Raw genomic sequence first — 12,517 nt, 5'->3', positions numbered from 1 at the left:
CCTTAACCATTACATAAAAAAACAGTAGATAAACATACTCAAGTTGGTGGCCATTTTGTCCCCCTCAGATGGCTTTGTTAACGCTTGCTTTGTGTTGCTATCTTGACCGGCAAGGGCAACAAGCGGGCTTGACCTTCATTGTAGCTTGCCATGATGCCCTGGTCATCACATGACATAATAGCTATCTCAATGTGAAAAAGAATACAGCAGGGCCCCGCTTCTTGGCGCTCTGCTTTTCGGCGATCCGTCGGCACCGAGAAGGGGGCCGACATGTTGAATCCTAAATCGCACATGTGCAGAACGGGCGGTTGCGCGCGCAGACCAGGTCGCGAATGCGCAGAACGACGAAAATGCCGGTTTGCGCATGCGCAGAACTGAAAATCGCCGGATCCGCTTTCCGGCGATTTTCACTATGCGATTTCCAACTGAAGGACGACTCTCCAAACCGGACACTAGTGACGTCAGACGCCGTGCAGTCAGCCACGTGACAACCCCAGCGGCCGCTTTCTGGGACCACAGACGGAGGACGCAGGCACGATGCGCAGGCACGGACTCACACCGGGCAGCATTTGCTGTATCAAAGAAACCTTTATGTCAGTACCAGATTGTGAGTACCCACTCAGGGAGGGACCTTTTTATTTGTGTGTGGTGTATTAAAAAGTTTGTTTTTAGCATACTGCACCATTAGTCCCTCTTTATCTCTTCCTCCTCCCCCCGTCTCTCCACAAGTGGTGCTGCAGAGATTGGACATCACCAAGAAGCTGCTGGCAACCATTGACTCACTTGTCCACGACACACTCCCTCATACCTATAATAACTATCTCAAAGTGAACTCAAAGGGTTTAGCTATGCTAAGACTGTGTTAACCACAGAGCTTCTGTTTTGGAAGTCAAATGACGTTTTTTTTAAATGCATCTTCTCATTTTACATATTCATTATAATTAGGGTAATGTTTTCTTACCTAGAGACTTGAGGACCTGGTAATTCTCCATCATCACATCCTTGTAAAGTTCTTTCTGTTCTTCTTTTAAATAATCCCACTCTTCCTTGGAGAAGTAAATTGCAACTTTATCAAATGGATCTATTTCCTGAAACAGAGAATTCTTAAACTGTTGTTTGTTGGGCAGGGGGGGTGGGGGACAAATCATCAGTATCAGAGCAGCCTCTGTAATTTGTAAGAGCCTTTTACTGTTCAATAAAGTATATCTTGTGGTATCACCCAGACTCTGCAATCAGCACATTTGTGTATTTCCTGGTATATTAGATTATCTGTCCAATTAGGGGAGTATCTCACACAGTATTACTGAAAAGATACAATGTGATGAGAATATATCAAGTAACCACCAAACAATACATCTATATAATGATTCATTGTAAATTGTGAAATTAATATGGTTATACAAATGGGAAATGCTGTAAAATGTACAGCTCAACCCCGTTATAACACGATCCGTTACAACGCAAATCCGTTTATAACGCGATGCAAGAGTGGCTCCCAATTTTCGTATTTATGAATACTTTACAACAGGATTATTGGTTGTAAGGATCCGCGCTGCGGGTATACCCGCCTCCAGCGCCTCCTTACCTCTGCTCCATGCCGCCCAGGTTCTTTCGCTCCTTGCGGCCCCCTCTCCCGCTGTTCCCACACTTCCGGGGACGCACGCGGACCCAAGCTGCAATTTACTGGCGCCGGGCGCTTGACCCCACCTCCGCTGACGCGGCGCGCACTTCCCTGCCCCTGCCCCGTCAGGTCCGCCCCCCAGGTCCTTCTCTTCTATCACGCTCCTCCCCGGGCCGCTCCTCCACTCCTCCCCTTACTGTGACAGGCCCCAGCTACCCTAACACTTCCCTCCCATCAGGTCTTCCCTCGGACCACTCCTCCGTCCCAACCCCCTATTTAGTCTCCCCTCACCATTACCTCCTTGCTTTGTATAGCTTCTGTACCTTGGTGCTGTCTGCTGTTGCCTGGCCCCTTTTGTCTTTCAGTCCCTGTTCCTGTCCTTGGATATACTGCTGACCTCCCTGGATATTGACCTTTGGCTTTGGACTTCGTTTATGCTGCACTCTGTTACCCTTGGAATTGGCGTTGGACTCTTTACCTTGCAGACTTCTATATCCCTTGGACACGGCATACGGACAATCTACTACGCTGCTCTCTCCACTCCATGACCATTGGCTTATGGACTTTACCTTCCACCGCTGGAGTTGGCAAGTACTGTACTCTTTCTATTGTTGTTACCCGGACCATCTACGCTACTTCCACACTCCGGCCGTGCCCCAGTTTACTGTCAGGTGTGTGGTATTATCCCTTTCCACCTCAGTCCCTGGGTCTCGTCTGGCTTGTGGGCAGGCCGAGCGTTACATTGGTATCTTAAATACTTTAATGTACATTGCATACAATTGTACATTATTTCTAATGCGATCCACTTATAACGCAATGTAATTCTTTGGACCCCAAGCACAGCATTATAAGGGGGTTGCGCTGTATTTACATATTTCTAAAATTAGAATACATAAAAATAAAAAGGAAAGGGAAATATACCAACTATAAAACAGCACCATTTGTGTATATTTGTCTTCTCGGTTCACATTTTTGATGGCCAAGTTTTACACCTTGATAAAATTATCCCATTCATTTATGTGCAACACCCATTATTTTGTATTTGCTGGAAGATTATAGTAGAAAAGTATTGTAAATTACTGGGGGTTTTGACCCATTAACCTAAAAGCCATTAAAATTGACTGAAATCATTAGTCAGTTTTTTTTTTCTGTTGATTTTTCTAACTACTACTGTAAGTGAATATATTTGGAAGTTTCAAATGTTTCTCCAAAATCATGCTGTACAAATCAGATCTGCAAGCATTACATTAATCAGCATTTATATTCACTGATTTAGGAGTATTTCATTTGCAACAAAAAAAATGTAAATGTATACAGGCATACCCCGCATTAACGTACGCAATGGGACCGGAGCATGTATGTAAAGTGAAAATGTACTTAAAGTGAAGCACTCCTTTTCCCACTTATCGATGCATGTACTGTACTGCAATCGTCATATACGTGCATAACTGATTAAATAACGCATTTGTAACAGGCTCTATAGTCTCCACGCTTGCGCACAACTTCGGTACAGATAGGGAGCCGGTATTGCTGTTCAGGACGTGCTGACAGGCGCATGCGTGAGCTGCCATTTGCCTATTGAGCGATATGTCCTTCCTCGCGAGTGTACTTAAAGTGAGTGTCCTTAAACCGGGGTATGCCTGTATTGTACTATAGAAAAATAAACACTATTTAAACATAACAAAAAAACGTAATTAGTACAAGTTAATTGAAATATAGCATCACATTTTGCATTCTAACAAAACAGTTATGCCAAATAAAGTTCAATATTAATAAAATATCAAAATATTAATTGTATATTAGCTAAATACTCACCATGTGAAGCTGCTTCAGGAGCTGGAAGACAAAGGGAGATGTAGAACAATGATTCATAAACCGTGAAAATATAGGTCATAGACACTCAATTTGGAAATATGAAAGAAGGGCGATAATTAAACAGAAGTAACTGGTGCAACGGGCAAGAGTAACCAGGCTATATAAAACAAAGGTTAAGCCCTCTGGTTACCTTTGGGCCCCTGGCAGCTACCTAGTACTACAAGTCATTACATAAGTTATAGTGACCCCTGCTTTTCCACTTTCCATGTTCCCTTTACCCCCGACTCATGAAACTTTGTGTGCAAGTGTTAGGTGAGATATTTGATTAAGAATACAATTATTTTGTTTGCAGGAGTTCGGGGGCCGGAGCTACTGGTAGTACCTCAATTCTACACGGCGAGCCAGCATGATTTGCCGGTACACGGGTGAAATTACACCGGGGCTGCACAGTGTCACCCAGACTCCTGGTTTGAGCCCTGATATCCCTGACATCCCTTAGTCATGAGTCTCCCCAAGGTCCCCCATGTATTAAAATATGTTTTATACATTTCTTATAAGACTAAGCAGATGCCCGGGCTGACTGCAAAAGGTGCCAGCAAGTCTAAATAGAGTCTGTAGTTCAAAGAGGAGACGGGATGTTGAGAGATGTTGGGGTGCTAAGTGGCAGGGCAGAGTACTGAGGCCGGAGAACAGACTCCCCGCGGGGAGGACCCTCTGGTCTGCCACTTAGTGGAGCCTGCCCAGTAGGTGGCAATGGGTTGACTGGGGGAAGCGGCAGAATGTCGGCGCGTTTCCCATTGGTCAACTCATATGTTCCGTTCACAGGGCATCCCGAGCCGGCTTGGCACGCCTCCTCCTCAGACGTCAGCCAAGAGACGAGCCCCTGTTCCTATTGGGATAGGGTTCCCATGCTCTGATTGGTCGCTCCTCCTACCTCCATGCTAAGGATAGCTTAGCGGAGTGTATGTAAGGAGAGGGCCGAGGCAGAGAACCAGACCATCTAGTGACTTGTGTCAATGAAGCCAAGGCAGGATTTTAAAAAGTTGCTCTGTTGCAAATAGCAGAGCAACCGGCTTCGTTTGGAAGCTAGGAAAGTCTGCCTCACAGAGATTAAGTCCCGCATCAAGACCATGTTCTGAGAATCGAATGTCGCGGCTGGGATTCCAAACCGAAAAGGAGGACCAGGAGAGCTGGGTGTATACCCTGGTCAGGGTAAGCTTATCCAAGCGGGCGCCCTGCACCTAGGAAAGTCTAGAAAGTCTAGCACTTGCTGTTTGCATACCGAAAAGGTACCACAAGAGTCCACCGGGTTCTCACTTTTTGAGCTTCTATATGGTCGCAGGGTCCGTTGACCGCTTGACCTATTCCGTGATGGGTGGGAAGGGGAGACTACTGATACTTCTGTGCTACAGTATGTAGTAGAGCTCAGGGACTGATTAGAAAAGCTCATGGGGTGAGCACAGGCTAACCTGAAGGATGCTCAGACCAAGCAAAAGTGAAGGTATGGAAAACATGCACGTAGCAGAGAGTTCATCCCTGGGCAGCAAGTGCTTGTTCTGAAGCCCACTCGGCAGAACAAACTCATGGCTGCCTGGGCTGACCCGTGTACGGTACTCCGGGGGATGAACGAGTGCAACAATGTTCTGAAGATAGAGGAGGAAACAGGTAGACTTAGGAGATACCATATAAATTGTTAAAAGCATATTTTACGAGTGAGCCAGCACTGATGGCTATCTGTAGCCCACCGATGGGGGACCTGGCAAGCCAAGCTCTGCGCAATCTCCTTGGGGAGGCTAGGAAGGGGGGGGGGGACAGTAGAGCAGGTAGAGATAGGTCCCCAGCACGAGGCACCGCAGCGGGTGCAGGCGCGAGCCATGTTATAGCTGTACAAGGCCCTGTTCACGGATAAGCAGTAGGACCCATATTACTGATCACCCAGTCCACACTGGGGATCAGTGACCTCTGCATAAGAATGCCTATCGGGTATCAGCCGAGGTGAAGAGCAACATAGAGGTAAAAGAGATGCTGGTCATAGGCGTAATTGTACTGTCTCGGCGTCCTTGGGCATCCCCGGTACCCAAGAAGGACAGGACCACTCTGTGCTGTGTGGACTACCGGCAGCTCAATGCTCAGGCAGTGTAGGATGCCTATCCCATGCCCCACAGGTACGAGCTACTAAATGAGCTCGCGGGGGCAAGGTATCCGACCACCATGGATTTGTCCAGTGGGTACTGGCAAATCCCTCTGACCATGGAGGCACAGCAGAAGTCAACCTCCATCACTCTGAGTGGCTTAAATGAATTTGTAATTATGCCATTCAGGATGAAGAATGCGCCAGCTACCTTCCAACACCTGGTCAATAGGTTACTGGAAGGCATGCAAAGCTTTGCAAGGGCATACCTGGATGATATCGCTGTGCTCAGTAATTCCTGGGAATCACATCTAGGGCATGTAGCAGTAGTGCTAAAGAGGATTAGGGAAGCAGGGCTGACACTCAAACCATCCAAGTGCCTAGTCAGGATGGCAGAGGTATTGTACCTCAGGCATAGAGTGAGCATCTCAAGCCGGAGGCGGCTAAGGTAGAGGCAATTCTTGAGTGGCCAGTGCCCCGAACCAAGAAGCAAGTTATGGCTTTCTTAGGCACCGCTGGCTACTATAGGAAGTGTGTCTCCAGTACAGTGCCCTGGCCAAACCCCTGACTGACCTGGCCCAGAAGAAACTCTGTTCTGGTTGCCTGGTCTCCCGCTTGCGAGGAGGCATTCCAGGCTCTTAAAATCTGCCATGGCTAGTGCTCCCATCCAGGCAGGACCCTTACAGCAAGCGATTCCTGGTACAGACCGATGCCTTGGACTATGGTGTTGGCGCTGTACTGAGCCAGGTAGGCGAGGATGGGGGAGAACACCTGATCGTCTACATGAGTCGCAAGCTGCTGCCTCGGGAAGTGGCTTATGCCACCATCGAAAAAGAGTGCCTCGCAATTGTGTGGACACCGAAGAAGCTCCAGCCCTACCTGAATGGTAGGGCTTTTACTGTTATCAAGGATCACAATCCCCTGAGTTGGCTACAGAGGGTGTTGGGGGAGAACAGGAAATTGCTTAGCTGGAGCCTTGCCCTGCAGGAGTTTAATTTTACAATTCAGCACAAAAAGGGCAGCGAGCACGGCAATGCTGATGGACTCTCCCAGCAGGACATCCCGTGACCAGCGTACCTCCAAGCTTGCGGAACAACTGGATGAGGTGACTGCCCAGAGCCTTTGTCTTGGGGGGGTGGAGTGACGGGCAAGGATAACCAGGCTATATAATAAAGGTTAAGCCCTCTGGCTACCCTTGGGCCCCTGGCAGCTACCTAGCACTATAAGCCAGGGGCCAGGTGTCGTTACATGAAAAGTTAAAGTGACCCCTGCTTTTCTACTTTAAAATGTTCCCTATACTGCAGACTTATGAAACTTTCTGTGTGTAAGTTTTAGGTGAAATATTTCGTTAAGAATACAATTATTTTGTTTGCAGGTGTTTGGTGGCCGGAGCTACCGGTAGTACCTCAATTCTATCCGGCAACCCGGTTTGATTTGCCGGTACGCGAGTGGAATTACACAGGGGCTGCCCAGTGTCACCCAGACTCCTGGTTTTCAAGCCCCGATATCTCAGTCCTATATCCCTTACAGTCATGAGTCACCCCAATGTCCCCCATGAATTAAAATGTTTTATACATTTCTTATAAGACTCTATGCAGTCAGCCCAGGCATCTGCTTAACTTGAAACAGTGCCCCTGAGGAAGAGAACACAGTTCTCGAAACCGGTAGGGCTGACATTGCTCCGACTGCCAGTGAGCCCCCACTTAGTTGCTGTGAGGTCGCAGTTTGCAGAGCCCCAGGAGCGCCATGTTTGGAGGGAACTGAAGCCCGCCCCCAACCCAACCACCGTCCGACACTGCACAACGACGTCACGGCGTCACGACGTCGCGAGTCACCTGACACGGAAGTGCAGGCTTCGTCGCTCGAGGAGGAGAAGGAGGGTTAGGACTCAAACACCCCGACCATCAGACTATCTATGTGCCTCTGTTCCTGCGGTCTATCACAGTACCGAAGTGCCTTAAAACAACTGTATTGTTGTAAGTGTTTTTAACCGTTTTTTCTTGTGGATAAATTAGACTATACTACTCTATGGGCCTTGCGCTTTTTTTCTTTTTTTGTTTCCCTTTCTGTAGTTTCCTCTGGTTCCGAGGTTGGTTCCAGACCCTAAGAAGCAGCATACCCATAGCCTCATTCGTGATTGGACTCTATACCTATCTGCATGGGAACACGATTTTGGACATTTTTCTAAGTATCAAAATATATCTTTATTGTATTGTGTAAACCCCATCCTACATATGTGACTAATGTGTAAATGCCTTTACCAATTGTATTAATTTAGAGCGCTGGTGGATACTCTCAGGGACAGTGGGGTTTTTCCCATCTAGTTCCCCATTGTGTCTAACCCATTTCAAACCCCTATTCATCTGCTTAACGTGCCAGCAAGTCTAAACAGTCCATAGTTCAAAGAGGAGACGTAATGTTGAGAGGTTTCGGGTTGCTAAGTGGCCAGGCAGGGCGGAGTACTGTGGCCGGAGAACAGAGACTCCCCGCGGGGAGGACCCTCTGGTCTGCCACTTAGTGGAGCCTGACCAGTAGGTGGCAATGGGTTCACTGGGGGAAACGGCAGAATGTCAGCACATTATCCATTGGTCAATTCATATGTCCCACCCACGGGGCATCCTGAGCCGGCTGGGGGAAGATCCAGCTTGTAGGCGTGTTTCCCATTGGCCAATTCATATTTCCCGCCCACCCGGCTTTTTGAGTCTTCCGTCAGCCAAGAGATGAGCCCCTGTTTCTATTAGCTAGTGGGTGTGAGGATTCGCCATCCTGGCGGTCGCAGACCATCTCCTCACCTCAACAAGCTTTCCGTGACGGATACCCAGCACGCGCGGTTTCATGGTCCCAGTAAGCGCGCGGACCTTGCGCACGCTGTACAACCGCCCGCAGATTCAGACCCCGTCGCCATCACTATCACACAACGTGGACGTTTGGCCAGCCATCCTGCTGACGCGCGAGTCAGGCCCCCTCTGGTCCCAGGAATCGGTGTGGAAGTGATGCGCGCTCTAAACTCCGCCCCCTGGCCTCTGTGACGCACGCAGGACGGCGTGCGAGCAGTTTCACCCTTAACCCCAATTAGGCTGCATCATAGGGCATACCTGTGTGCACCAGCAGCCAATCGACTCACTTCATGGTTCCGCCCTGGCTGGTTATTGGAGGCTCCTCCTATATATACCCTCAGTTTGCAATCAGTAATTGCTGAGCATAATCATTGTGACGCCGTGCCTTGCCACATCCTTGTTGCTGTATCCTGCCTTGCCTTGTATGCTATTTAACCTCTTGTTGCCTGAACCCTGCTAGCTCCTTGGACTCCGCTTCTCTACACCTGATCCGGCTTGCACGACGATTCTCCAGTCTCCAGTCCTGACCTTGGCTAAGCACTCCAACGATACGACATTCTCCTATCCTGAACCTGGTTACGAACTACGATAATCCGAAACTCTTCACTCCTGAACTTGGCAAGTACCTTAACCATTCTCCAATCTACAACCCTGACCTTGTTTGAAAGACTACTCTACATCCTAGGCGCGCCCGCTTGGCTGTGGGTCGGCGTTATCCAATCCCCTACCTCAGCCCAGCGGACGCGCTTCGTTTGTGGTGAACTACGCGTTACAGTGGGGTAGGGTTCCGACGCCAAGATTGGTCACTCCTCCACGCTAAGGATAGCTTAGCGGAGTCTATGTAAGGAGATGGCCGAGGCAGAGAACGAGACCATCTAGTGACTTGTGTCGATGAAGCCAAGGAGGGCTTTTCAAAGTTGCTCTGTTGCAAATAGCAGAGCAACCGGCTTTGTTTAGAAGCTAGGAAAGTCTGCCTCAGAGAGACAGTCTCGCGTCAGGACCAAGTTCTGAGAATCGAATGTAGAGTTCGCGGCTGGGAACTGAAGCTGAAGAGAGGATCAGGAGAGCCGGGTGTATATCCCGGTCAGGGTAAACTCATCCAAGCGGGCGCCCTGCACCTAGGAAAGCCTAGCTTTTTTCCCTCAGCCCCCCAGTAAGTGTGCTTTTGTCTGTCTATTGTGTCATTGTTGTATGTGGGTTTACCGAAATAAACTACAGTTTGTTTCTACTACCTTGTTTTGTCTAATGTATGAACCCGGAACAAATATAAACAAGGTGTAAAAAGTCCTGGTCTCCCCGTAACACACGGGAACAAGGAGGAACCCTAATCCCTCCACAAACAGAATAAAAATAAGGGAAGTTCCCAGCACTTAAATAGATAAGGATAATGGGAATAAGCCAAAATTAGTTTTAATAGAAAAAAAATACAACATCAATCAAATGAACCACAATCAGAATACATATGCAACCTGCAAAAAATGTCAACTTTTGTGTAGAGAGCCAATGAGGTGTGAAACGTAACATGTGGGGAGGGAGAAACACAGGGTAGGGGAAGGAGGGGGAAAGGGAAAGACAAGGAAAACAGCGGGGATGCAGGGGAATAAGGAGGGCAACGTTTTGGGGGAGTGAGTCCCTTCTTCAAGCCCGTTCCCAAAGATCTAGACGACCCAAGGTACTTCCCTTACCCCTGTAGACAAAAAAACTCCCTAAAAACAAAATCATAAAATGTAGTATATAGTGGAGTAGCCCCTTCTGTTCACAAGAACATTAGTTTAAGCCTAAAAGGCCAGTATAACAGAGGAGCAATCAATCCCTTAACACTGTACTCTGATGAGGAACAGAATATATATTCATTGGGCAAAAGGAGCCTGGCTGAGCAGCGTAATGATAAGTTCCACAAATGGCACCCTACTGAGTGAGGCAATGATAACTGACTCCAAGTGAAAATGGTCAGGTCAGCTCAATGAAGCAAACTAGCAACAACAGGGAACCACAAGTCTAAACTCTAGTGCAGTGATTTCCAACCTTTTTTGTTTGGAGGAACCCTTGAAGTATTTCGAAAAATCTCGGGGAACCCCTATCTGGCTGACACATAATAGGTTCAACAGGGGTCAGTCACAACATTTCACACCTCACGGGCCACCTCTATTTCCCTCCCTTTACCCATGTATTTCTCTCCCATCCATCTCACTAACTCTCCCCCCTCCCATGTATTTATCCCTTGCGTCTCACTCCCTCTTTTCCTCACTCACTCACTCACTCACTCCCTCCTGCCCCCCTCTCTTCTCTCTCGCCCCTATCTTCTGTCAATTACCCCACTCTCTCTCAATCCACCCTACAAAATACATACCAAAAAACCCCAACCCCAGGGGGGGGGGGGGTGGTCTGTGGTCCATGGTCCACAGGAGGAACCCCTGAGACTGCTTCAAGGAGCCCCAGGGAACCCTGGTTGGGAATCACTGCTCTAGTGTGTAAAGCACCCATTACAGATACTGTTTTTAAAGTTAATCTGGAAAAAGCAAAAAAAAGCAAAAAGGAGTTGCGTCCGGTGCAGTGAATCTGTCCCTGATGATCCACTGCTAACCGCTTGTGTTTGGGGATGCTTTGGGAATTGGCTTGAAGAAGGGGCTCACCCCCTGAAACATTGCCCCCTTATTCCCCTGCATCCCGCTGTTTTCTTTCCCTGTCCCTTATACCCTCCTTCCCCAACCCAGTGTTTCTCCCTCCCCACATGTTACGCTTCAGACCACATTGGCTCTGTACACAAAAGTAGACCTTTTTTGCAGTTTGCACATTTATTCCGATTGTGGTTCATTGGATTGATATGTATTTTTTCTATTCACTGCATTAAAACTATATTTGACATTCCCATTATCTTTATTCTCTACTAGCTGAGAGCCCCGGCGTTGCCCGGGATGTTTGTGGTGTGGGTGTGGCATTTGGGTGGGGAGTGGTCCACGCGGCCCATGTGCGGTGGTAGTGCTGCTGTGGCTGTACTGATGGTGATTGTATCGGTGTGCTGATTTGGGAGGGTTTGGTGCTGATGTGGGGGTGCGGATGTGGGTGTGCCGATGGGGGAGGTGCAAAGGTGCCGATGTGTGGGTGCTGATGGTGTTGATGGGGGCTGAGAATGGCGGGGAGCCGAGAATGCCAGTGTGCTGGGGGGGCATGGGATAGCGGTGTGCTGATGTGGTGGTGCTGGGGATAGTGTGTGTGTGTGTATACACGTGTGTGTGTGTGTGTGTGTGTATATACATGTGTGTGTATACACTTGTGTGTGTGTATATACGTGTGTGTATACACGTGTGTGTATACATTATGTGTATGTATACGTGTGTGTGTATACGTGTGTGTGTATGTCTACATGTGTGTGTGTGTATGTCTCCATGTGTGTGTGTACGTGTCTCCGTGTACATGTGTGTGTGTGTCTACGTGCGTGTGTGTCTACGTGTGTGTATGTGTCTACGTGTATGTGTCTACGTGTGTGTGTGTGTGTGTGTGTACGTGTGTACGTGTGTGTGTACGTGTGTACGTGTGTGTGTACGTGTGTGTGTGTGTGTACGTGTGTGTGTGTACGTGTGTGTGTGTCTACGTGTGTGTGTGTCTACGTGTGTGTGTCTACGTGTGCCTGTGTGTATACGTGTGTGAATACGTGTGTGTACACGTGTGTGTTTGTACGTGTGTCTACATGTGTGTGTGTATACGTGTGTCTACGTGTGTGTGTATGCGTGCGCCTACGTGTGTGTGTGTATACGTGTGTGTACGTGTGTGTGTACGTGGTATAGTGTGTGTATATACGTGTGTGTGTGTATACGTGTGTGTGTAAACGTGTGTGTGTAAACGTGTGTGTGTAAACGTGTGTGTGTGTAAACGTGTGTAGTGTAAACGTGTGTCTGTGTGTGTGTGTGTGTGTGTGTGTAGCTGAGAGACCCGCGTTGCCCGTGAGTTAAATTTCCGCTAGGAGGAGGGGGAGAGCGGACGGAAGGAGAGGGAGGGCGGACGGAGAGCGGACGGGAGGGCGGACGGAGAAGCGGACGGGAGGCGGACGGAGAGCGGACGGGAGGGCGGACGGAGAGCGGACGGGAGGGCGGAGGAGGGGGGGAGAGCGGACGG

At 48.6% G+C, this 12,517-nt stretch overlaps 1 protein-coding gene across 2 annotated transcripts in view; it reads right to left on the bottom strand.

The window, feature by feature from the left end:
* Positions 1 to 4,426, bottom strand: part of LOC142472308 (uncharacterized) — a 37,427-nt gene extending 33,001 nt beyond the window's left edge. Inside the window, exons 1-2 of one of the 2 annotated variants that reach the window (XM_075579322.1) lie at positions 3,437 to 4,426; positions 962 to 1,088 (exon numbers count right to left, since the gene is read on the bottom strand). In XM_075579322.1, coding sequence (XP_075435437.1) covers positions 962 to 1,088; positions 3,437 to 3,493 — 184 coding nt within the window. In that variant the 5' untranslated portion in view covers positions 3,494 to 4,426. The remainder of the gene's footprint in view (positions 1 to 961; positions 1,089 to 3,436) is intronic. The other variant, XM_075579323.1, reaches the window with a different exon arrangement.
* Between the last annotated feature and the right edge of the window lie 8,091 nt (positions 4,427 to 12,517).

This window comes from Ascaphus truei, chromosome 21 (genome assembly GCF_040206685.1).
Source record: "Ascaphus truei isolate aAscTru1 chromosome 21, aAscTru1.hap1, whole genome shotgun sequence".
Taxonomy (NCBI): Eukaryota; Metazoa; Chordata; class Amphibia; order Anura; family Ascaphidae; genus Ascaphus; species Ascaphus truei.
The sequence above is the reverse complement of the archived record's forward strand: the minus strand, read 5'-3'. Positions and strand labels throughout refer to the sequence as shown.